Source organism: Hemitrygon akajei, chromosome 6, assembly GCF_048418815.1.
Source record: "Hemitrygon akajei chromosome 6, sHemAka1.3, whole genome shotgun sequence".
Taxonomy (NCBI): Eukaryota; Metazoa; Chordata; class Chondrichthyes; order Myliobatiformes; family Dasyatidae; genus Hemitrygon; species Hemitrygon akajei.
In genome coordinates, this window is record NC_133129.1 from 96,598,107 (window position 1) to 96,624,860 (window position 26,754).

The window sequence follows — 26,754 nt, forward strand, 5'->3', positions numbered from 1 at the left end:
CCCTGTAAATACTGACACACTCCCCGGGACCCCCTGTAAATACTGACACACTCCCCGGGACCCCCCTGTAAATACTGACACACTCCCCGGGACCCCTGTAAATACTGACACACTCCCCGGGACCCCTGTAAATACTGATACACTCCCCAGGACCCCCTGTAAATACTGACACACTTCCCGGGACCACCCTGTAAATACTGACACACTCCCCGGGACCCCCCTGTAAATACTGACACACTCCCCGGGACCCCTGTAAATACTGACACACTCCCCGGGACCCCCTGTAAATACTGACACACTCCCCGGGACCCCCCTGTAAATACAGACACACTACCCGGGACCCCCTGTAAATACTGACACACTACCCGGGACCCCCTGTAAATACTGACACACTACCCGGGACCCCCTGTAAATACAGACACACTACCCGGGACCCCCTGTAAATACTGACACACTCCCCGGGACCCCTTGTAAATACTGACACACTCCCCGGGACCCCCCTGTAAATACTGACACACTGCCCGGGACCCCTGTAAATACTGACACACTCACTGGGACCCCCTGTAAATACTGACACACTCCCTGCGACCCCCTGTAAATACTGACACACTCCCCGGGACCCCCTGTAAATACTGACACACTCCCCGGGACCCCTGTAAATACTGACACACTCCCCAGGACCCCCCTGTAAATACTGACACTCTCCCCGGGACCCCCCTGTAAATACTGACACACTCCCTGGGACCCTCTGTAAATACTGACACACTCCCTGGGACCCCTGTAAATACTGACACTCTCCCCGGGACCCCCTGTAAATACTGACACTCTCCCCGGGACCCCCCTGTAAATACAGACACACTGCCCGGGACCCCTGTAAATACTGACACACTCCCCGGGACCCCCTATAAATACTGACACACTGCCCGGGACCACCCTGTAAATACTGACACACTCCCTGGGACACCCTGTAAATACTGACACACTCGCCAGTACCTTCGTAACTACTCTCCTGTGATAGTAAAGCATATGACAGCGATTTGTAATATCCTTTAAAGGGTTAAAGTGTGTGTGTGTTTATGAATTGAATGTAACGTCATCCAGGAAGTCCCAGTTTGTTGTCGTCGTCCACCTGCCTCCCGTCCAACTGAAATGTCATCTGTTTCACAATCACCGACGAGTGTGGTGTGTGGACGGCTGGTTTGCACGCAGCGAGTGAATGCTTGGCACCTCTTTTCCAGTGGCCAGCGAAGGCAAAGATTTCCCCTGGCCAGGTCAGTGCGGCTGGGTTTGATCTGCAGGAGGTGGGGTGTGGATGTTTTGTGAGCTGGGAGAGAATGAGAGGCAGACAGACAGACAGGGTCAGAGAGAGAGAGAGAGAGAGAGAGAGAGAGCAGGGGACACAGCAGAGAGATAGGCAGACAGACAGACAGGGTCAGAGAGAGAGAGATAGAGAGCAGGGGACACAGCAGAGAGACAGACAGACAGACAGGGTCAGAGAGAGAGAGATAGAGAGCAGGGGACACAGCAGAGAGGCAGACAGACAGGGTCAGAGAGAGAGAGATAGAGAGCAGGGGACACAGCAGAGAGATAGACAGACAGACAGGGTCAGAGAGTGAGAAAGAAAGAGACAGGAAGGGAGAGAGAAGGAAACAGCAGAGAGACAGAGAAAGAGAGAGAGGGGGGGACAGACAGACAGACAGAAAGAGAGAGAGAGAGAGAGAGAAGGAAACAACAGAGAGAGTGACAGAGAGAAGGAAACAGAAAGAGGAAGATAGCAGAGAGAGAGAGAGAGAGAGAGAGAGAGAGAGGTAGAGGCAGAGGCAGAGGTGATAGGAGTGGTGGAGGGTGGAGGGGGGTGTTTAGAAACACCAAGTGAGGATTGTCAGAGAGTCTTTCTTTTACACACTCACACTCACAGACACACACACACACAGCAACACACACAGAAACACAGACACACACACACACACTTTCCAAGCGGTAAATGGGTAGATATCTGAGGGAGTTGTACTGGTGTCTAGCACAAAGAGAATGTGAGCAGCTGCAGAGGTGGACCCTGAGGCAAAACACAAACGGCTGGAGGGAGCCACCGGGATGCCCAGCATTCCAGGTCGAGACCCTGCTTCATGTGTAGAGGGGAGCTGGTCCGTGTATAGTGGTTAGAGGTGAGGCTGGCCATAGGCAGAAGCAGGTGGGCAGGTTAGGGTGGGTTAATTGGCGGTATTGAACCAGGGGCTGGGGCAGGGTGATAGGTTTGGGAAATGAGTGAGGTGGGAAGATTTGAAAAAGGTGAATGAAAGGAGAGAGCCCCTGGGTGGGATGGTGGGTGTGGGAAAGGAACTGAGGGGGGCAGGTCAGTGAAGATGGGGAGGGAGGCAAGATTTTGCCTGTTATCTTACCCCACTTCCCAGACAGGAACATCCACTCGATATTCCTTCCCCATTTCCCAGACAAGTGAGGTTCCACTTGATATTCCTTCCCCATTTCCCAGACAGGTGAGGTTCCACTTGATATTCCTTCCCCATTTCCCAGACAGGTGAGGTTCCACTCAATATACCTTCCCCATTTCCCAGACAAGTGAGGTTCCATTCGATATTCCTTCCCCATTTCCCAGACAGGTGAGGTTCCACTCGATATTCCTTCCCCAGGGATTCCCAGACAGGTGAGGTTCCACTTGATATTCCTTCCCCATTTCCCAGACAAGTGAGGTTCCATTCGATATTCCTTCCCCATTTCCCAGACAGGTGAGGTTCCACTTGATATTCCTTCCCCATTTCCCAGACAGGTGAGGTTCCACTCAATATTCCTTCCCCATTTCCCAGACAGGTGAGGTTCCATTCGATATTCCTTCCCCATTTCCCAGACAGGTGAGGTTCCATTCGATATTCCTTCCCCATTTCCCAGACAGGTGAGGTTCCACTCGATATACCTTCCCCATTTCCCAGACAAGTGAGGTTCCAATCGATATTCCTTCCCCAGGGATTCCCAGACAGGTGAGGTTCCACTCGATATTCCTTCCCCAGGGATTCCTTATCCTTGAGTTAAGTATTCCTGAATTTCATCACAAAAGCAGACCACCGGCGTTCCATCACAGGCTGCGGGCTTTGATGAGATGTCTCACTGTTGAATCCAAATCAGTGGTCCAGCCCAGAGCTTCAGGTGGATTTCCGTGGGCTCTTTATGGCTGAAAGCTGCTGTCTCAGGAGGGCAGGGGACGCTCCCTCAAGTGGCGATGCACCCGCCATAACTAATGGTGACCTGGTAGTTTTGGTGTCTTGGTTAGACTCGAGTCGTTCCAGGGTTTACAAAGAGGGGAGAGACCAGTGTGGTGTTTCCCAGCGATGGAATGAGGTGAGATTTATCCTACATAAGTTCTGGAGGAGGTCAATGTTTCATAACCGAGGGTCCTGAAGCACTGATGCCCAGATGTTGTTTGAGCCACTGAGTTCATAGAACATTACAGCACAGTACAGGCCTTTCGGCCCATAATATTGTGCTGGCCTTTTAACCTACTAATCTAACCCTTCCCTCCCACAATGCCCTCTATTTTTCTATCATCCCTGTGCAGATCTAAGAGTCTCTTCAAACTTTCTAATGTATCTGCCTCCATCTACCCCCTTGGCAGGGCATTACACACGCACACAACCCTCTCTGTGAAAAACTACCTCTGATATCCCCCTATACTCTCCTCTAATCACCTTAAAATGATGCCCCTTCATGTTAGCCATTTCCACCCTGGGAAGAAGTTCCTGGCTGACCACTCTATCTATGCCTCCTATCATTTTGTACACCCCTATCAAATCTCCTCTCATTTCCTTCACTCCAGAGAGAGAAGCCCCAGCTCACTCACCCTCTCCTCATCAGACATGTTCTCTGATCCAGACAGCATCCTGGTGAACCTCCTTTCGTTTGATCATTCGTTATGTACTGTGTCGTGTGATGTGGGCAATCACGGTAATCCCACGACCATGATTTTTTTTTGCAATTTTTTCCTACATAAGTGGTTTGCCATTGGCTTCTTCTGGGCAGTGTCTTTACAAGACGGGTGACCCCAGCCATTATCAATACTCTTCAGAGACTGTCTCTCTGGTGTCAGTGGTCACATAACCAGGACTTGTGATCTGCACCGGATGCTCGTACGACCATTCACAACCTGCTCCCATAGATTCATGTGACCCTGATCAGTGGCTAGGCAGGTGCTACATCTTACCCAAGGGTGACCTGCAGGCTAGCGGAGGGAAGGAGCGCCTTAAATCTCCTTTGGTAGAGATGTAGCTCCTCCTCTACACCCTCCCTAAAGCTTCCACATCCTGCCAAAATCAGAAACAAACACAATACTCCAAGTGTTTTATAGGGCTGCAACACTACCTCACGTCCCCTGAACTCAGTCCCTGGGCTGACCAAGGCCAACACCAAACAGGACTTCTTAACCCGATTTCCCTTGGGATCAATAAAGTACGTCTGTCTGCCTGTCTGTTAAACACCCAGTAGGCGTTCCTCCAAAAGCTCTTAGCTTCATCTCGTAACCTCCAGCAGCAGGGAGGGTGTGTGACCTCAGGAGTGGAGGAGAAGGGAATGCTTGAGCCTCCTGAGTCAGTGGGACCATTCCTGCAGAAGGTGGGACCTGTACCAGCCGGGCAGTTTGCTCCAGAACTGAATCAGGTCCAACGAGCCTGCTGATAGGTTTGTCTGAGTCATTCCGGGCAGCCTTTAAACTTGGTTTGAACCGCAGGGAAAGGATTGGCAAGGTGGGGTTCCTCTCTCTGGAGTGGTTGAGGTGGAGGGAAGACCTAACATTTTGAGAGGCATAAATAGGTATGTAGAACATTGAATAGTACAGCACAGTAACAGGCCTTTCGGCCCACAATGTTGTGCAGACTGGGGCAGCACGACAGCGCAATGGCTGGTAATTGTACAAGCGACTGGGTTTAGTTCCCACCGCTGCCTGTGAGGAGTTTGTACGTTCTCCCCGTGATCGCGTGGATTTCCTCCCGGTCCTCCCACAGTCCAAAGACGTACTGGTTGGCAGGTTAATTGATCATTGTAAATTGTCCAGTATTAGGCTAGGATAAAATCGGGGCAGCACGGCTCGAAGGGCCAGGAAGGCCTATTTCATGTCGTATGTGATGCACCATCAATAACTCTGAGACGTGGGTTAAGGTAGGATTTTATAGGCTGGAAGAAAGCACAAGCAGCAACTGACCATCACACAACATCCTGGAGACTGAGGAAGGGTCTGTGGCTCTAAATGCCTTTATACCGGGGCCTGAGGGAGAAGCCACGGTCTGTGGGAGGAGCCACAGGAGCAGTCAGCAGGGGGGTGTGTGTCCAGACAGGTATATGTAGTTCACCACACTATGTCAATAAAATAAAACTAGTTGAACTAGTAATTAAATGTCCTGTTTAATATCAGAGGATGCATCATACAGCCTGAGATTCTTACTCCTCACAAACATCCACAAAAGACAGGAATGAATGGCAGAAAAACCTTAGAACCACAACCCCCCCCCCACACACACAAGCAGCAGCCCTCCCCCTCGCCCCTCCACAATAAACATCCCAACTCACAGGCAGGGAGGTGTTTGCACAAAAAACTAGCGGCCTCCATGGTACCCCTTAAAAGCACTGACACTCCCTGAGGCACCAACACACTCCCCGGGACACCCTGTAAATACTGACACACTCCCCAGGAGCTCCTGTAAATACTGACACACTCCCCGGGACCCCCTGTAAATACTGACACACTCCCCGGGACACCCTGTAAATACTGACACACTCCCCTGGACCCCCTGTAAATACAGACACACTGCCCGGGACCCCTGTAAATACTGACACACTCCCCGGGACCCCCTTTAATACTGACAGTCTCCCCGGGACCCCCTGTAAATACTGACACACTGCCCGGGACCCCCTTTAATACTGACAGTCTCCCTGGGGCCCCCAGTAAATATTGACACATTCCCTGGGACTCCCAGTAAATACTGACACACTCCCCAGTACCTTCGTAACTACTCTCCTGTGATAGTAAAGCATATGACAGCGATTTGTAATATCCTTTAAAGGGTTAAAGTGTGTGTGTTTATGGATTGAATGTAACGTCATCCAGGAAGTCCCAATTTTTTGCCGTCGTCCACCTGCCTCCCGTCCAACTGAAATGTCATCTGTTTCACAATCACCGACGAGTGTGGTGTGTGGACGGCTGGTTTGCACGCAGCGAGTGAATGCTTGGCACCTCTTTTCCAGTGGCCAGCGAAGGCAAAGATTTCCCCTGGCCAGGTCAGTGCGGCTGGGTTTGATCTGCAGGAGGTGGGGTGTGGATGGTTTGTGAGCTGGGAGAGAATGAGAGGCAGACAGACAGACAGGGTCAGAGAGAGAGAGAGAGAGAGAGAGAGAGCAGGGGACACAGCAGAGAGATAGGCAGACAGACAGGGTCAGAGAGAGAGAGATAGAGAGCAGGGGACACAGCAGAGAAATAGGCAGACAGACAGGGTCAGAGAGAGAGAGATAGAGAGCAGGGGACACAGCAGACAGATAGACAGACAGACAGACAGGGTCAGAGAGAGAGAGATAGAGAGCAGGGGACACAGCAGAGAGATAGACAGACAGACAGGGTCAGAGAGTGAGAAAGAAAGAGACAGGAAGGGAGAGAGAAGGAAACAGCAGAGAGACAGAGAAAGAGAGAGGGGGGGGGACAGACAGACAGACAGAAAGAGAGAGAGAGAGAGAGAGAGAGTGACAGAGAGAAGGAAACAGAAAGAGGAAGATAGCAGAGAGAGAGAGAGAAAGAGAGAGAGGGAGGAAGAGGCAGAGGTGATGGGAGTGGTGGAGGGGGGTGTTTAGAAACACCAAGTGAGGATTGTCAGAGAGTCTTTCTTTTACACACACACACACACACACTCACACTCACAGACACACACACACACACACACAGAAACACAGACACACACACACACACTTTCCAAGCGGTAAATGGGTAGATATCTGAGGGAGTTGTACTGGTGTCTAGCACAAAGAGAATGTGAGCAGGTGCAGAGGTGGACCCTGAGGCAAAACACAAACGGCTGGAGGGAGCCACCGGGATGCCCAGCATTCCAGGTCGAGACCCTGCTTCATGTCTGAGTGTAGAGGGGAGCTGGTCCGTGTATAGTGGTTAGAGGTGAGGCTGGCCATAGGCAGAAGCAGGTGGGCAGGTTAGGGTGGGTTTAGTTGGCGGTATTGAACCAGGGGCTGGGGCAGGGTGATAGGTTTGGGAAATGAGTGAGGTGGGAAGATTTGAAAAAGGTGAATGAAAGGAGAGAGCCCCTGGGTGGGATGGTGGGTGTGGGAAAGGAACTGAGGGGGGCAGGTCAGTGGAGATGGGGAGGGAGGCAAGATTTTGCCTGTTATCTTACCCCACTTCCCAGACAGGAACATCCACTCGATATTCCTTCCCCATTTCCCAGACAAGTGAGGTTCCATTCGATATTCCTTCCCCATTTCCCAGACAGGTGAGGTTCCACTTGATATTCCTTCCCCATTTCCCAGACAGGTGAGGTTCCACTAAATATTCCTTCCCCATTTCCCAGACAGGTGAGGTTCCATTCGATATTCCTTCCCCATTTCCCAGACAGGTGAGGTTCCATTCGATATTCCTTCCCCATTTCCCAGACAGGTGAGGTTCCATTCGATATTCCTTCCCCATTTCCCAGACAGGTGAGGTTCCACTCGATATACCTTCCCCATTTCCCAGACAAGTGAGGTTCCACTCGATATTCCTTCCCCAGGGATTCCCAGACAGGTGAGGTTCCACTCGATATTCCTTCCCCAGGGATTCCTTATCCTTGAGTTAAGCATTCCTGAATTTCATCACAAAAGCAGACCGCCGGCGTTCCATCACAGGCTGCGGGCTTTGATGAGATGTCTCACTGTTGAATCCAAATCAGTGGTCCAGCCCAGAGCTTCAGGTGGATTTCCGTGGGCTCTTTATGGCTGAAAGCTGCTGTCTCAGGAGGGCAGGGGACGCTCCCTCAAGTGGCGATGCACCCGCCATAACTAATGGTGACCTGGTAGTTTTGGTGTCTTGGTTAGACTCGAGTCGTTCCAGGGTTTACAAAGAGGGGAGAGACCAGTGTGGTGTTTCCCAGCGATGGAATGAGGTGAGATTTATCCTACATAAGTTCTGGAGGAGGTCAATGTTTCATAACCGAGGGTCCTGAAGCACTGATGCCCAGATGTTGTTTGAGCCACTGAGTTCATAGAACATTACAGCACAGTACAGGCCTTTCGGCCCATAATATTGTGCTGGCCTTTTAACCTACTAATCTAACCCTTCCCTCCCACAATGCCCTCTATTTTTCTATCATCCCTGTGCAGATCTAAGAGTCTCTTCAAACATTCTAATGTATCTGCCTCCATCTACCCCCTTGGCAGGGCTTACACACGCACACAACCCTCTCTTGAAAAACTACCTCTGATATCCCCCTATACTCTCCTCTAATCACCTTAAAATGATGCCCCTTCATGTTAGCCATTTCCACCCTGGGAAGAAGTTCCTGGCTGACCACTCTATCTATGTCTCCTATCATTTTGTACACCCCTATCAAATCTCCTCTCATTTCCTTCACTCTAGAGAGAGAAGCCCCAGCTCACTCACCCTCTCCTCATCAGACATGTTCTCTGATCCAGACAGCATCCTGGTGAACCTCCTCTCGTTTGATCATTCGTTATGTACTGTGTCGTGTGATGTGGGCAATCACGGTAATCCCACGACCATGATTTTTTTTTGCAATTTTTTCCTACAGAAGTGGTTTGCCATTGGCTTCTTCTGGGCAGTGTCTTTACAAGACGGGTGACCCCAGCCATTATCAATACTCTTCAGAGACTGTCTCTCTGGTGTCAGTGGTCACATAACCAGGACTTGTGATCTGCACCGGATGCTCGTACGACCATTCACAACCTGCTCCCATAGATTCATGTGACCCTGATCAGTGGCTAGGCGGGTGCTACATCTTACCCAAGGGTGACCTGCAGGCTAGCGGAGGGAAGGAGCGCCTTAAATCTCCTTTGGTAGAGATGTAGCTCCTCCTCTACACCCTCCCTAAAGCTTCCACATCCTGCCAAAATCAGAAACAAACACAATACTCCGTGTTTTATAGGGCTGCAACACTACCTCACGTCCCCTGAACTCAGTCCCTGGGCTGACCAAGGCCAACACCAAACAGGACTTCTTAACCCGATTTCCCTTGGGATCAATAAAGTACGTCTGTCTGCCTGTCTGTTAAACACCCAGTAGGCGTTCCTCCAAAAGCTCTTAGCTTCATCTCGTAACCTCCAGCAGCAGGGAGGGTGTGTGACCTCAGGAGTGGAGGAGAAGGGAATGCTTGAGCCTCCTGAGTCAGTGGGACCATTCCTGCAGAAGGTGGGACCTGTACCAGCCGGGCAGGTTGCTCCAGAACTGAATCAGGTCCAACGAGCCTGCTGATAGGTTTGTCTGAGTCATTCCGGGCAGCCTTTAAACTTGGTTTGAACTGCAGGGAAAGGATTGGCAAGGTGGGGTTCCTCTCTCTGGAGTGGTTGAGGTGGAGGGAAGACCTAACATTTTGAGAGGCATAAATAGGTATGTAGAACATTGAATAGTACAGCACAGTAACAGACCTTTCGGCCCACAATGTTGTGCAGACTGGGGCAGCACGACAGCGCAATGGCTGGTAATAGTACAAGCGACTGGGTTCAGTTCCCACCGCTGCCTGTGAGGAGTTTGTACGTTCTCCCCGTGATCGCGTGGGTTTCCTCCCGGTCCTCCCACAGTCCAAAGACGTACCGGTTGGCAGGTTAATTGATCATTGTAAATTGTCCAGTATTAGGCTAGGATAAAATCGGGGCAGCACGGCTCGAAGGGCCAGGAAGGCCTATTTCATGTCGTATGTGATGCACCATCAATAACTCTGAGACGTGGGTTAAGGTAGGATTTTATTGGCTGGAAGAAAGCACAAGCAGCAAGTGACCATCACACAACATCCTGGAGACTGAGGAAGGGTCTGTGGCTCTAAATGCCTTTATACCGGGGTCTGTGGGAGAAGCCACGGTCTGTGGGAGGAGCCACAGGAGCAGTCAGCAGGGGGGTGTGTGTCCAGACAGGTATATGTAGTTCACCACACTATGTCAATAAAATAAAACTAGTTGAACTAGTAATTAAATGTCCTGTTTAATATCAGAGGATGCATCATACAGCCTGAGATTCTTATTCCTCACAAACATCCACAAAAGACAGGAATGAATGGCAGAAAAACCTTAGAACCACAACCCCCCCCCCACACACACAAGCAGCAGCCCTCCCCCTCGCCCCTCCACAATAAACATCCCAACTCACAGGCAAGGAGGTGTTTGCACAAAAAACTAGCGGCCTCCATGGAACCCCTTAAACGCACTGACACTCCCTGAGGCACCAACACACTCCCCGGGAGCCCCTGTAAATACTGACACACTCCCCGGGACCCCCTGTAAATACTGACACACTCCCCGGGACCCCCTGTAAATACTGACACACTCCCTGGGAGCCCCTGTAAATACTGACACACTCCCCAGGGAACCCCTGTAAATACTGACACACTCCCCGAGACCCCTGTAAATACTGACACACTCCCCGGGAGCCCCTGTAAATACTGACACACTCCCCGGGAACCCCTGTAAATACTGACACACTCCCCGGGACCCCCTGTAAATACTGACACACTCCCCGGGAACCCCTGTAAATACTGACACACTCCCCGGGACACCCTGTAAATACTGTCACACTCCCCGGGAACCCCTGTAAATACTGACACACTCCCCGGGACACCCTGTAAATACTGACATACTCCCCTGTACCCCCTGTAAATACTGACACACTCCCCGGGAACCCCTGTAAATACTGACACACTCCCCGGGAACCCCTGTAAATACTGACACACTCCCCGGGAGCCCCTGTAAATACTGACACACTCCCCGGGAACCCCTGTAAATACTGACACACTCCCCGGGAACCCCTGTAAATACTGACACACTCCCCGGGACACCCTGTAAATACTGTCACACTCCCCGGGAACCCCTGTAAATACTGACACACTCCCCGGGACACCCTGTAAATACTGACATACTCCCCTGTACCCCCTGTAAATACTGACACACTCCCCGGGATTCACTGTAAATACTGACACACTCCCCGGGAACCCCTGTAAATACTGACACACTCCCCGGGAGCCCCTGTAAATACTGACACACTCCCCGGGAACCCCTGTAAATACTGACACACTCCCCGGGAGCCCCTGTAAATACTGACACACTCCCCGGGAACCCCTGTAAATACTGACACACTCCCCAGGACACCCTGTAAATACTGTCACACTCCCCGGGAACCCCTGTAAATACTGACACACTCCCCGGGGAACCCTGTAAATACTGTCACACTCCCCGGGAACCCCTGTAAATACTGACACACTCCCCGGGACCCCCTGTAAATGTTGACACTCTCATCGGACTGGGAGACTCCACAGCTCCTGCCTCCCCTCGCTCCTGCACTCATACGTTTCCAACAGAGATCCTCTATGAATCCCTACCAACACCTGCCTCTCCCTCTCCCTCTGCCAGGACTGCCTGCCTCCCTCCGTCTGTGAGCCATGCCTCAGCGCGTGAGGCCATTCAAGGACCAGAGGTACCGGGCTTTGCGGAGGAGTTGCCAGAAGAGGGGGGTCCTGTTCGAGGACCCCCTTTTCCCCACCTCTGACAATTCCATCTACTACACGAGATCCCCTCCTGGGACGATTGAGTGGAAACGACCTGCGGTACGTATAAAGATTGTGTTAAAGTTTAAAGATTAGCTTTATTGGTCACTTGTACATCGAAACATTCTGTGAACTACACTCAGTGACCACTTCATTCAGTACACCTGCTCGTTAATGCAAATATCCAATCAGCCAATAATGTAGCAGCAACTCAATGCATAAAAGCACGCAGACATGGTCAAGAGGTTCAGTTGTTGTCCAGACCAAACATCAGAATGGGGAAGAAATGTGATCGAAGTGACTTTGACTGTCGAATGATTGTTGGTGCCAGACGGGGAGGTTTGAGTGTCTCAGATCTGTCGATCTCCCAGGATTTTCACACACAACAGTTTCTAGAGCAGGGTTCCCAACCTGGGTCCACGGCCCCCTCAGTTAATGGTTTGGAAAAGGCTGAGAACCCCTAATCTAGAGTTTACAGAAAATGGTGTGTAAAACAAAAAAACCATCCAGTGAATGGCAGTTGTGTGGACCTTGATAATGAGGCCGGTCAGACTTGTTCAAGTGGACAGGAGTGCCCTGTGAAGGGGATCCCGGTGCCGATCACTCTGAGCACGCGTGGCGGGCCTCCCTCAGCAGCAGCAGGTGGTGAACAGACACTCGGTGAGTGTGTGCTGTTCTCCCAATGACCAACACATTCCGAGGATGCGCTGGGGGGCAGGTGGGCAGCCTGAAAGTGTCTCCGTGCTTCCAGCACCAACATTCGCGATTTACGAGCCCGAATCCATGCATCTTTGGAGGAAACTGGAGAACCCAGGGGAAACCTACAGGGAGAGAGAACAAAATCCTCACAGGACAGACAGTGGCAGGAACTGATGTGCTGTAAACCATTCCGTTCTAGTCCGTATTCCCACTGATTTGATTTGATGCAGAGCCACACGTTCTGTTTCCCAGCCTAATCATGGGACAATTTACACTGGACTTTGGACTGTGGGAGGAAACCAGAGCACCCGGAGGAAACTCACACAGTCACAGGGAGAACCCCTCACAGGCAGCGGCCTGTAATTGAAATTGACCCGGGAATTGAACTCGGGTCACCAGTACTGCAAATCATTGCACCGTGCCGCCCTGTGCTAAATAGAGCTAACTGGTGAACTGGTCTGAGGTATTTATAACCTCATCCAGTTCCACGGGCCCCAGGCATAAATTCTCTTCTTTGTTCTTCAGTGGTCCCACCCTCTCCGGAGTTGTCTTGTTTTTAAGGTATGTGTAAAACGCCTCGAGATTCTTAATCCTCCTTGCCAAGGAGATCTCTGATTCACACACACACAATGCCAGAAGAACTCAACAGGTCAGGCAGTATCTATGGAGAGGAATAAACAGTTGATGTTTCTGCTCAGATCCTTGAAGAAAATTATGTTGGAAGAAAGCCAGGAAGGGAATAAACAGTTGATGTGGGGTGAAGCTCTTCATCAAGACCGGAAAGGAAGGGGGATAGAAACCCTCACCTGGTCACCTATCACCTGCCAGTCTGTCCTCCGACCCTCCCCACAGCCTCCTCCCGCCCCGCCGCTTCAGTAATTCTTGCTTCTGCCCCCTTCCTTTCCAGTCAAGGGAATGTGGACTTTATTTCCTTCCTGATTGGTTGAGTTCTTCCAACATTTTCTTCCTGATGAAAGATCCTCTCCGTAGATGCTTCTGGGACGAATCGGGAAATGCAGATTGTTCAGTGAAGTATCCGGCAGATAGGAGCCACGGCCGCGGGGTGGTGGTGCAGGCCCGCGCTGACTCGGAGCGCCGGGTATACCCGCAGCGGAGCCCCAGCGCACTGAGGCTGCAGCGAAACCAGACTGCGGGAGGAGGGCCACTCTGTGCGAGGGGCGATGAGGAGGGAGCGCCATACTGCGGGAAAGAGTGTTGCACTGTGAAAGGACGGTGAGGGAGCGCCATACGGTGAGGGAGCTCCACACTGTGAAAGGGCGGTGAGGGAGCTCCACACTGTGAAAGGGACTGTGAGGGAGCTCCACACTGTGAAAGGGACTGTGAGGAAGCTCCACACTGTGAAAGGGACGGTGAGGGAGCTCCATACTGTGAAAGGGACTGTGAGGGAGCTCCACACTGTGAAAGGGACTGTGAGGAAGCTCCACACTGTGAAAGGGACGGTGAGGGAGCTCCATACTGTGAAAGGGACGGTGAGGGAGCTCCATACTGTGAAAGGGACGGTGAGGGAGCTCCACACTGTGAAAGGGCGGTGAGGGAGCTCCACACTGTGAAAGGGACGGTGAGGGAGCTCCACACTGTGAAAGGGCGGTGAGGGAGCTCCACACTGTGAAAGGGACGGTGAGGGAGCTCCACACTGTGAAAGGACGGTGAGGGAGCTCCACACTGTGAAAGGGACTGTGAGGGAGCTCCACACTGTGAAAGGGACGGTGAGGGAGCGCCATACTGTGAAAGGGACGGTGAGGGAGCTCCACACTGTGAAAGGGACGGTGAGGGAGCTCCACACTGTGAAAGGGACTGTGAGGGAGCTCCACACTGTGAAAGGGCGGTGAGGGAGCTCCACACTGTGAAAGGGACTGTGAGGGAGCTCCACACTGTGAAAGGGATGGTGAGGGAGCTCCACACTGTGAAAGGGCGGTGAGGGAGCTCCACACTGTGAAAGGGACGGTGAGGGAGCTCCACACTGTGAAAGGGCGGTGAAGGAGCTCCACACTGTGAAAGAGACGGTGAGGGAGCTCCACACTGTGAAAGGGCGGTGAGGGAGCTCCACACTGTGAAAGGGACTGTGAGGGAGCTCCACACTGTGAAAGGGACTGTGAGGAAGCTCCACACTGTGAAAGGGACGGTGAGGGAGCTCCATACTGTGAAAGGGACTGTGAGGGAGCTCCACACTGTGAAAGGGACTGTGAGGAAGCTCCACACTGTGAAAGGGACGGTGAGGGAGCTCCATACTGTGAAAGGGACGGTGTGGGAGCTCCACACTGTGAAAGGGCGGTGAGGGAGCTCCACACTGTGAAAGGGACGGTGAGGGAGCTCCACACTGTGAAAGGGCGGTGAGGGAGCTCCACACTGTGAAAGGGACGGTGAGGGAGCTCCACACTGTGAAAGGACGGTGAGGGAGCTCCACACTGTGAAAGGGACTGTGAGGGAGCTCCACACTGTGAAAGGGACGGTGAGGGAGCGCCATACTGTGAAAGGGACGGTGAGGGAGCTCCACACTGTGAAAGGGACGGTGAGGGAGCTCCACACTGTGAAAGGGACTGTGAGGGAGCTCCACACTGTGAAAGGGCGGTGAGGGAGCTCCACACTGTGAAAGGGACTGTGAGGGAGCTCCACACTGTGAAAGGGATGGTGAGGGAGCTCCACACTGTGAAAGGGCGGTGAGGGAGCTCCACACTGTGAAAGGGACGGTGAGGGAGCTCCACACTGTGAAAGGGCGGTGAGGGAGCTCCACACTGTGAAAGGGACGGTGAGGGAGCTCCACACTGTGAAAGGGCGGTGAGGGAGCTCCACACTGTGAAAGGGACGGTGAGGGAGCTCCACACTGTGAAAGGACGGTGAGGGAGCTCCACACTGTGAAAGGGACTGTGAGGGAGCTCCACACTGTGAAAGGGACGGTGAGGGAGCTCCACACTGTGAAAGGGCGGTGAGGGAGCTCCACACTGTGAAAGGGACGGTGAGGGAGCTCCACACTGTGAAAGGGCGGTGAAGGAGCTCCACACTGTGAAAGAGACGGTGAGGGAGCTCCACACTGTGAAAGGGACGGTGAGGGAGCTCCACACTGTGAAAGGGACGGTGAGGGAGCGCCATACTGTGAAAGGGACGGTGAGGGAGCTCCACACTGTGAAAGGGACGGTGAGGGAGCTCCATACTGTGGATGGGTGGTGGGGGGAGAGTGATACACTGAGGAGAGAGCGCCATACTGCGGGAGGGAGCTTTGCACTGTGGCAGGGGTGGTGAGGGAGATCCACATCGTGGGAGGGGCGATGAGGGACCTCTACACTGTGGGAAGGATGGTAAGGGAGCTCTGCATTGTGGCTGAGGCGGTGGGGGAGCTTTGCATTGTGGGAGGAGCGGTGAGGGATCATGTCCACACAGTGGGAGGGATGGTGAGGGATCGCGTCCACACAGTGGGAGGGATGGTGAGGGATCGCGTCCACACAGTGGGAGGGATGGTGAGGGAGATCCACACATGGGAGGGGCGGTGAGGGAGTGCTACACTGTGTGACAGGCGGTGGGGGAGGGGAGTGTTTCTATCAAAACCCCAACTCACCTCCCTCCGACTTGACAAGGAAGATGTTCTCGGGACCCGAGGCGTGAGTTGTTCAGAGAGGTTGTGCGGAAGGGGACATAACTCCTTGGGTGATAGGAGCACTGTTCCCTCTGAGATGCATGGCCACCCGGTAACAGAAACTCCCCCATGCACATGGCCTTCATTGCCACACTGCTGGAATTTGCTTTATATTATGTTTTATTGAAGCGTTGCACAGTTTTCAGGCTATGTTAAAAAATCTCCAGCTCAGAGCAATGGTTGGTCCGCGCATATTGTAGGGACTCTTGCACAGGAGCCAGTGGGTGATCTCCTGAAGGTTTATAAAACCACAGGGGCCACAGAGTGAGTGAGTACACACAGAGTCAAGAGCTAGTGGTTAATATCGGAGCAAAGAGATTTTTAAGAAGGGCTAGGTGAGAACTTTTTCACCCAGAGGATGAAGTGAACTGCCAGAGGAAGTGGTTAATGCACAGTAAAACTACAGGGCAGGCTAATTCAAGCCTGCTCTAAATTCAGTCTAACCTTTCCCTCCCACATAGCTTTCCATTTTTCTATCAGCCCTGTGAGTTTTTTAATGTCCCTAATGTATCTGCCAGGAGGGCGGGGTGCAGATGAGTCTCTTCCAAAGGAGGGGTGAGGTGCTCCATCCCTCCGCTAGCCTGCAGGTCACCTTTGGGCAAGGTGTAGCACCTGATTAGCCCTCCCAGTCGGTGTCACGTGAATCCACGGGAGCGGGTGGTGGATGGTTGTGTGAGCAGTGGGTGCAGATCACAAGCCCTGGTTATGTGACCACTGACCCCAGGCAGACAATCTCTGAAGAGTATTGATAATAGCTGGGGTCACCCGTCTTGTAAAGACACTGCCCAGAAGAAGGAAATGGCAAACCACTTCTGTAGAAAAATTTGCCACGAACGATCATTGTCATGGAAAGACCGTGATTACCCACGTTGTACGACATGGCACAGAGTAACGATGATGTATCCCCCTCTCGCCCTCTCCAGGAACTGTGCACGGACCCGCGGCTGTTTGTCGACGGGATCAGCTCGCGGGATCTGAACCAGGGCAGGCTGGGAAACTGCTGGTTTGTGGCTGCCTGCTCGTGCCTGGCCACAGAGCCCTCGCTGTGGAAAAAGGTCTGATTTCACACAAAGTGCTGCAGGGACTCAGCGGCTATGGAGGGGAATCGACAATCTGGGCCGAGACCCTGCGACAGCACTGGAAAGGAAGGGGGCAGAAGCCAGAATAAGGAGGAGGTCGGGGGGACAGGAGGAGTATAGACCCCCGGTGCAGGTGATAGGAGACACCGGGTGAGGGGGGAGGAGTATGAACTGGCAGGTGATAGGTGAGACCAGGTGAGTGGGGAGGAGGGAGGGATGAAATGAAAAGCTGGCAGGTGATAGATGGGAAAGGAAAAGGGCTGGAGAAGAGGGAATCTGATAGGAGAGGAGAGTGGACCATGGGAGAAAGGGAAGGAGGTGGGGAAGCAGAGGGAGATGATGCACAGCTGAGAAGAGAAGGTGAAGGTGGGGGTTGAGGGGGGCACTGATCGGAAGTTAGAGAAATCTGTGCCCTCACCTGGTCACCCGCCAGCTTGAACTTTGCCCCCCACCCTGCTCCACCTTCTTCCGGCTTCTGCCCCCTTCCTTTCCATTCCTGATGAAGGGTCTCAGCCCAAAGTTGGAGAAGGACAGCTTGGGGCCCTGAATGGTGGCGAGGGAGGAGTTTTTGGGGCAGGTGTGGCACTTATTCTGCTTACAGGGAGGGTTGAGTAGGCCAAGGAGTCACTGAGCAAGCGATCCCTACAGGAAGCGGAGAGTCATTGGGAGGGAAAGATCTGCTTAGTGGTAGATCGCAAACGTTACAGAGACTGGTGCACTGAATATGGAGGCTCGTGTGGTGGCAGGGGAGGGCAAGAGGAACTATGTCCCCCTGGTAGTGTTGAGGAAGCTGGGTGTCTGCAGAAGGACTTGGACAGTTTGGGAGAATGGGCAAAGAAGTGGCAGATGGAATGTCGTGTTTGGAAGTGTATGGTCATGCACTTTGGTAGAAGGAATATAGGAGGAGATTATGTTCAAAACAGGGAGCAAATTTAGACATCGGGGACTTGGGAGTCCTGGTACAGGATGGACGATAAACAGTAGGTGCAGGAGTAGGCCATTCGTCCCTTCTAGCCAGCACCGCCATTCACTGTGATCATGGCTGATCATACACAATCAGTACCCCGTTCCTGCCCTCTCCCCATATCCCTTGACCCCGCTATCTAACTCTCTCTTGAATGCATCCAGAGACTTGGCCTCCACTGCCTTCTGGGGCAGAGCATTCCACATATCCACCACTCTCTGGGTGAAAAAGTTTTCCCGCATCTCTGTTCTAAATGGCCTACCCCTTATTCTTAAACTGTGGCCTCTAGTTCTGGACTCACCCAACATCGGGAACATGTTTCCTGCCTCTTAAGTGTCCAATCCCTTAATAATCTTATATGTTTCAATCAGATCCCCTCTCATCCTTCTAAAATTCCAGTGTATACAAGCCCAGTCGCTCCAATCTTTCAACATATGACAGTCCCGCCATTCCAGGAATTAATCTTGTGAACCTACGCTGCACTCCCTCAATAGCAAGAATGTCCTTCCTTAAATTTGGAGACCAAAACTGCACACAATACTCCAGGTGGGGTCTCACCAGGGCCCTGTACATCTGCAGAAGGACCTCTTTACTCCTATACTCAATTCCTCTTGTTATAAAGGCCAGCATGCCATTAGCTTTCTTCACTGCCTGCTATACCTGCATGCTTGCTTTCATTGACTGATGTACAAGAACACCTAGATCTCATTGTACTTCCCCTTTTCCTAACTTGACTCCATTTAGCTAGTAATCTGCCTTCCTGTTCTTGCCACCAAAGTGGATAACCTCACACTTATCCACATTAAACTGCATCTGCCATACAGTCGCCCACTCACCCAACCTGTCCAAGTCACCCTGCATTCTCATAACATCCTCCTGACATTTCACACTGCCACCCAGTTTTGTGTCATCGGCAAATTTGCTAATGTTACTTTTAATTCCTTCATCTAAATCATTAATGTATATTGTAAACAGCTGCGGTCCCAGCACCGAACCTTGCGGTACCCCACTGGTCATAGCCTGCCATTCCGAAAGGGACCCGTTAATCGCTACTCTTTGTTTCCTGTCAGCCAGCCAATTTTCAATCAATGTCAGTACTCTGCCCCCAATACCATGTGCCCTAATTTTGCCCACTAATCTGCTATGTGGGACTTTATCAAAAGCTTTCTGAAAGTCCAGGTACACTACATCCACTGGCTCTCCCTTGTCCATTTTCATAGTTACATCCTCAAAAAACTCCAGAAGATTAGTCAAGCATGATTTTCCCTTCGTAAATCCATGCTGACTCGGACTGATCCTTCTACTGCTATCCAAATGTGTCGTAATTTCCTTTCTTATAATTGACTCCAGCATCTTTCCCACTACTGACATCAGGCTAACTGGTCTATAATTCCCTGTTTTCTCTCTCCCTCCTTTCTTGAAAAGTGGGACAACATTAGCCACCCTCCAATCCGCAGGAACTGATCCTGAATCTATAGAACATTGGAAAATGATTACCAATGCATCCACGATTTCTAGAGCCACCTCCTTAAGTACCCTGGGATGCAGACCATCAGGTCCCAGGGACTTATCAGCCTTCAGACCCAACAGTCTATCCAACACCGTTTCTTGCCTAATATAAATTTCCCTCAGTTCATCCATTACCCTAGTTCCTTTGACCACTATTACATCTGGGAGATTGTCTGTGTCTTCCCTAGTGAAGACAGATCCAAAGTACCTGTTCAACTCATCTGCCATTTCCTTGTTCCCCATAATAAATTCACCCGTTTCTGTCTTCAATGGCCCAATTTTGGCCTTAACTATTTTTTTTTTGCTTTTCACATACTTAAAGAAGCTTTTACTATCCTCCTTTATATTCTTGGCTAGTTTACCTTCATACCTCATTTTTTCTCTGCGTATTGCCTTTTTTGTTATCTTCTGTTGCTCTTTAAAAGCTTCCCAGTCCTCTGTCTTCCCGCTCATCTTTGCTATGTTATACTTCTCTTTTATTTTTATACTGTCCTTTACTTCCCTCGTCAGCCACGGCTGCCCCTTACTCTCCTTAGGATCTTTCTTCCTCTTTGGAATGAACTGATCCTGCACCTTCTGCATTATTCCCAGAAATACCTGCCATTGTTGTTCCACTGTCTTCCCTGCTAGGGTATTGTTCCATTGAATTTTGGCCAGCTCCTCCCTCATAGCTCCATAGTTCCCTTTGTTCAACTGTAATACTGACACATCCGATTTTCCCTTCTCCATTTCAAATTGTAGGTTAAAACATCATATTATGGTCACTACCTCCTAATGGCTCCTTTACCTCCAGGTCCCTGATCAAATCCGGTTCACTGCACAACACTAAATCTAGAATTGCCTTCTCCCTAGTAGGCTCCAGTACAAGCTGTTCTAAGAATCCATCTCAGAGGCACTCCACAAACTCCCTTTCTTGGGGTCCAGTACCATTCTGATTCTCCCAGTCTACCTTCCTAAAGGTAGTTCCTAAAGGTAAGTTCATTTCAAGAGGACTAGAATATAATAACAAGGATGCCATGCTGAGTCTTTATAAAGGTAATGGTCAGACTGCACTTGGAGTATTGTGAGCAGTTTTGGGCCCTTTATCACACATACAACAGCAAAACAAACCTCGTTACACACACACACACACACACACACACACACACACACACACACACACACACACACACACACACACACACACACACACACACACACACACACACACACACACACAGTCACACTCACACTCTCTCTCTCCCCCCCCCCCCCCCCCCCCACCCCGCCAGGCTTTTGTGCCTGGGAAGTCATGTCTGATTAAAGTTCTTGAAGCTGTAGAGAGAAGGCCGATGAGAGCGGGGTGGTAGATGTGGCTGACAAGGTCTCTGGAACGAGCTGTCAGCACAAGTGTTGGATGTGGGTTCGATGTCCACATTGAAGAGAAGTTTAGGTGGGTACATGGATGGGAGGGGTATGGTCCCAGTGTGGGTAAGGTGGATGGGACTGGGTAGAATAATACTTTGGCACGAACTAGATTGGCCGAAAGTTCTTATTTATGTGCTGTAGTGTTCCATGACTCTATGAGTGCACACAGACTTTTTCCCAGGGAAGGGGCATTAAAAACTGTAGACTGAGGGGAAGAGGGCAGAGATTTAATCAGAACCCGAGGGGCAACTGGGTGGTCAGTGTGTGGACCGAGCTGCCAGAGGAGGTGGTTTGGACTCGTTCATTAACAACATTTAAAAGGCACTTGGACAGGCAAAGGAAAGAGTTAGCAGGATATGGGCCAAGTGGGAGTAGCTTAGGGAGCATGGACCAGATGGGGCAAATGGCCAGTTTCCAGCTGTGCAACTTTGTGATTCTGTCCCAGTGAAACGTACACCTTTCTCACATAGTTCCACCCAGATGGAGTCTGGTGGGGAATCCAAAATCGTGGACACCGTCACGGAATCATGGCTTGGGTATTCCAGACAGAAAGGTGGAGAAACTTCTTCACATCTACGGGGTTGGGAAACCTTCAGCATTCTGTCTTCACACAGAGTTTCTCTGAGTTCACTAGGAGGGAGGAAGGGGATGCGTATGGGCGGGGGGGGGGGTTCTGTGTACTTGAATGGGATGGGCAGTCTGAATATTTTAGAAAGGTGTCGAGTTCTGGGCAGGTGGAAGTGTGTGGACTGTGTTTATACGGAGAGGGAGATCTGCGTGTTTATACGGGAGAGGGAGGTCTCTATATGGGATGCAGGAGAGGGGTTGGGGGAGGTTCTATATAATTCCTGCCTGCCGGTTTTTCTGGGAATCAGATGGGGACAGGGTCCTTTCATTCCAGGTGATCCCGCAGCACCAGGATCAAGAATGGGACCCCAAACGGCCGGAGCAATACGCCGGGATCTTCCGCTTCCGTTTCTGCCGGCTGGGCTGCTGGGTGGAGGTGGTGATCGATGACCGGCTGCCCACCCTGGACGGCAGCCTCCTCTTCTGCCGCTCCGAGGAGCCCTGCGAGTTCTGGTGTGCCCTCCTCGAGAAAGCCTACGCCAAGTGAGTGGGTCCAGCCCCTCCGGGTGAGAATGGGAAGGTCATGATTGAGGGGGAGGGTAATGGAGGGGGGAGTAGGGTGAGAGACCAGCGGAGGGGAGGGGTTATGGATAGGTTGACAACTGAGTGGGAGGGAGGGAAAGACCTGTCAGGTGAGGGGCTGAAGAGGGAGGGAGGGAAAGAGCTGACAGGTGAGGGGCTGAAGAGGGAGGGAGGGAAAGAGCTGACAGGTGAGGGGCTGAATTGGGAAGGAGGGGTGGGGGTGTGGAGGGTGAACTTGTGGCGCAAAGTACAAAGGGGATTGATTTAGTGGCCATTATAGAGACATGGTTCCAGGGTGGAGAGGATTGGGAATTGAATGTCCAAGGATATCAGGTAATATGGAAGGATAGGCAGGAAGGTGGGGGGGGGGGGGGGGGTTAGCACTCTTAATTAAAGTTAAGGTCAGGGCGACAGTGAGAGACGATATAAGATCTAAGGAGCAGAATGTTGAATCCATCTGGGTAGAGATTAAGAATAGTAAAGGGAAAAAAATCACTGGTGGGAGTTGTCTATTGGCCACCAAATAATAACATTACAGTTGCACAGACAATGAACAGAGAAATATCTGAGGCATGTAAGAATGGAACAGCAGTTATCATGGGGGTCTAACTTGCACATAGATTGGATGAATGAAGTTGGTCGAGGCAGTCTTGAGGAGGACTTCATAGAATGCATCTGTGATGGCTTTCCTGAACAGCATGTTACTGAACCTACAAGGGAACGCATTATCTTAGATCTGGTCCTGTGCAATGAGGCAGGTAAAATTAGTGACTGATCTTGTAGTCAGGGATCCTCTTGGGAAGAGTGATCACGGAATGATTGAGTGGAGGGTGCAATAGTTCGATCTAAAACCAGTGTATTATGCCTAAACAATGGAGACTACAATGGGATGAGAGAGGATTTGGCGAGTGTAGACTGGGAACACAGATATATAGTGGGAGTGTTGAGGAACAGTGGAAGACTTTCAAAGAGGTTATTCACGGTGCTCAACAAAAGTATATTCCAGTTAAAAGCAAGGACAGCAAGGGTAGAGAGAGCTGGTCTTGGGTAACAAAGGAACTGAAAGACAGCATCAAACTAAGAGATCATGTATACAAAATCACCAAGAGTAGTGGGAAACTGGAAGATTGTGAAAACTTTGAAAAATAACAAAGAACCACTAAATGAGCAATAAAGGAAGGGAAGATAGATTATGAAAATAAACTAGCTCAAAATATAAAAACAGGTGGTAAAAGTTTTTATAATTATATAAAACAGAAAAGGGTGACTAAAGTGAACTTAGGTCCCTTGGAGGACGAGCGGGGTGGGGGGGGGGGGTCGATATTGGGTAATGAGGAAATGGCTGACGCTTTGAACGGCTATTTTGGGTCGGTTTTCAACATGCCAAGGAGAGATGATGTGGATGTGATGGGAGGAGAGGACCTTGATACAATAGCTATCACTAAAGAGGTAGTACTGAGTAAACTTGTGGGCCAAAAGATAGACGAGTCCCCTGGTCCTGATGGAATGGTCCCAGGATACTGAAAGAAAGGGCAGAAGTTATAGAGGAGGCTTTGGTGATAATTTACCAAAATTCTCTGGACTCTGGGCAGGTCCCAGCAGATTGGAAGACGGTGAATATCACACCACTGTTCAAAAAAGGATGTAGGCAAAAGGCAGGTAACTAAAGGCCAGTTAGTTTAACATCTGTAGTTGGGAGAATGCTCAAAGCTATCATTAAAGAAGAAATAGTGAGGCATCTGGAAAGAAGTGGATCCATCAGGCAGACACGGCATGGGTTCAGCAAAGGCAGGTCCTGTTTGACAAACTTACTGGAGTTCTTTACGAGCACAGTGGATAGAGGGGAACAGATGGATGTTTTTTACTTGGATTTCCAGAAGGAGTTCGATAAGGTGCCACATAAAAGACATCCATAAGATAAGGATGCATAGAGTTGGGGGTGATGTATCAACATGGATAGAGGACTGGTTAGCTAATAGAAAGCAGAGAGTTGGGACACATGGGTGTTACTCTGGTTGGCAATCAGTGGTGAGCGGTGTGCTGCAAGAGTCAGTACTGGGCCCACAACTGTTCACGATGTACATTAATGATCTGGAAGAGGGGACCGAGTGTAGTATATCTAAGTTTGCTGATGATACCAAATTAAGTGGAAATTGTGCAGAAGATACGGAGAGTCTGCAGAGAGATATAGATAGGTTAAGTGAGTGGGCAAGGGTCTGGCAGATGGAGTACAATGTTGGTAAATGCGAGATAAACCTCTTTGGAAGGAAAAATGAAAGAGCAGATTATTATTTAAATGGCAAAAAGATTGCAGCATGCTGCTGTGCAGAGGGACGTGGGAGTGCTTGTGCATGAATCACAAAAGGTTGGTTTGCAGGTACAGCAGGCTATCGAGAAGGCAAATGGGATGTTGGCCTTCATTGCTAGAGGGATTGGATTTAAGAGCAGGGAGGTTATGTTACAACTGTACGGGGTACTGGTGAGGCTGCATCTGGAGTACTGTGTGCAGTTCTGGTCTCCTTACTTGAGGAAGGATATACTGGCTTTGGAGATGGTGCAGAGGATACAGAGGTTGATTCCAGAGATGAGGGGATTAGACAATGAGCAGAGATTGAGTCACCTGGGACTGTACTCACTGGAATTCAGAAAGATGAGAGGAGACCTTACGAAAACATATAAAATTATGAAAGAGATAGATAAGACAGAGGCAGGAAAGTTGTTTCCACTAGTAGGTGAGAAATAGGTGACATATCCTCAAGATTTGGAGGAATGGATTTAAGACAGAGATGAGGAGGAACTATTTTTCCCAGAGAGTGGTGGATCTGTGGAATTCTCTGCCCAATGAAGCAGTGGAGGCTACCTCAGTAAATATATTTAAGTCAAGGTTGGATAGATGTTTGCATAGTAGGGGGATTAATGGTTATGGGTAAAAGGCAGAAGTGGAGATGAGTCCATGGCCAGATCAGCCATGATCTTATTGAATGACAAAGCAGGCTCGATGGGCCAGATTGCCTACTCCTGCCTGATGTTATTTTTTGACGGGAGAGTGATGAAGCAAAGGGGAGGGTGACAGAGGGGGAGAGTGGAGAAGGAAGAGGAGTGTGATGGGGAGAAAGTGGAGGGGAGGGGAGGATGATGGGAGGAGTTAACGACAGAGGGGAAGGAAGAGAGAGGGTCTCCATCCCAGCACACCATGGTCGGACGGACACACACAGATCAAATCGAACTGGGGTCTCTGGAAATGTGGGGCAGAGGGAGAGCGTGGGCATGGGAAGAGGCCAGATTGGGAAAGGACCCGATGGGCCAAGTGGCCACACGGGCTGGATCCTGTGCTCGGTCTGGCACTGACTGTGGCCTTGTCCCCGAGCCAGGCTGAACGGGTGTTACGAGGCCCTGGATGGCGGGAACACGGGCGAGGCCCTGGTGGACTTCAGCGGCGGCATCTCGGAGCCGGTGACTCTGGACCGGGACGGGTATGGCGAAAACGCCGAGAAGCAGAAACAGCTGTACAAGAACCTGCTGAAAGCTCACTCCCGCGGCGCCCTCATCAGCTGCTCCATCCGGGTAGGTACTCCCACCCAACGAGGGCCGGTGAGGGAGCACGCTGCACGGGGGAGTGCCACACTGTGGGAGGGGTGGTGAGGAGGGAGAACTGTGCCGTGGGAGGGGGCAGCATCGATATTTTGTGTTTGTTGGTAAGACTGTATGTGAGGGTGTAGTGTGTGAGTTTGTGTGTACTCTGACAGACTTTTTCTCATGTCTCTCCACAATCTCCTTGCACACTTGTTCCTCTAATTCCAGTTCTATCCCAACAAGATAACCATCTCTCCCCCCAACCACCCCCCCCCCCCCCGTGCAAATTCCTCAGCTCTGCCCAGAAAGCCTTACCGGACAATTCTATCTGGAAATCCCACTGGGATGTTCTCCTTGATCATAAATGCAACTGCCCCCCCCCCCAGCCCTGCCCTGCCCATCCCACGGCTCTTACCCCCACCCCACGTGCCCTGGAACATTGAGCTTCCTCCCCGTCACTTCCAATGTAGCTCTCCTCACGCAAAGCAAACTGATCATCAAATATGTACGTCAGCATATCCAACCCCGAGATTCATTTTCTTGCGGGCATTAAAGGAATACAGTGGAGCGAATGAAAGACTGAGAAACAGCCAATGTGCAAAGTACGACAAACTGTACGGATAAAAACTGAGAACACGAGGTGTAGAGACCTGGGAAGTGAGTCTGTAGTTTGCGGAATCAGTGCAGTTATCCCCACCGGTTCAGGAACCTGATGGTTCAGATGTTCCTGTATCTAATGGTGCGGGATGTAAGGCTCTGTAGCTCCTGCTCGATGGTAGGAGGGAGGAGAGAGCACGGACTGGACAGTAGGGGGTCCTTGAGGACGCACGCGGCTTTCTTGCGGCGGTGCTCCACGCCAATGTGCTCAGTGGTGGGGAGGGCTTTGCCTGTGATGGACCGGGCTGTATCCGCCACGTTCTGTAGACTTTTCCATTCCTGGGCATTGGTGTCAGGCTGTGATGCAACGAGTCAGGATACTCTGCACTG

At 51.1% G+C, this 26,754-nt stretch overlaps 1 protein-coding gene across 2 annotated transcripts in view; it reads left to right on the forward strand.

Moving 5' to 3' along the window:
* Positions 1–1,140: 1,140 nt before the first annotated feature.
* Positions 1,141–26,754, forward strand: part of LOC140729318 (calpain-5) — a 56,717-nt gene continuing 31,103 nt past the window's right edge. Inside the window, exons 1-6 of one of the 2 annotated variants that reach the window (XM_073048945.1) lie at positions 1,141–1,271; positions 6,107–6,276; positions 11,605–11,798; positions 17,010–17,141; positions 21,947–22,155; positions 25,566–25,758. In XM_073048945.1, coding sequence (XP_072905046.1) covers positions 11,634–11,798; positions 17,010–17,141; positions 21,947–22,155; positions 25,566–25,758 — 699 coding nt within the window. In that variant the 5' untranslated portion in view covers positions 1,141–1,271; positions 6,107–6,276; positions 11,605–11,633. Of the gene's footprint in view, positions 1,272–5,926; positions 6,277–11,604; positions 11,799–17,009; positions 17,142–21,946; positions 22,156–25,565; positions 25,759–26,754 lie in introns of those variants that run through there. The other variant, XM_073048946.1, reaches the window with a different exon arrangement.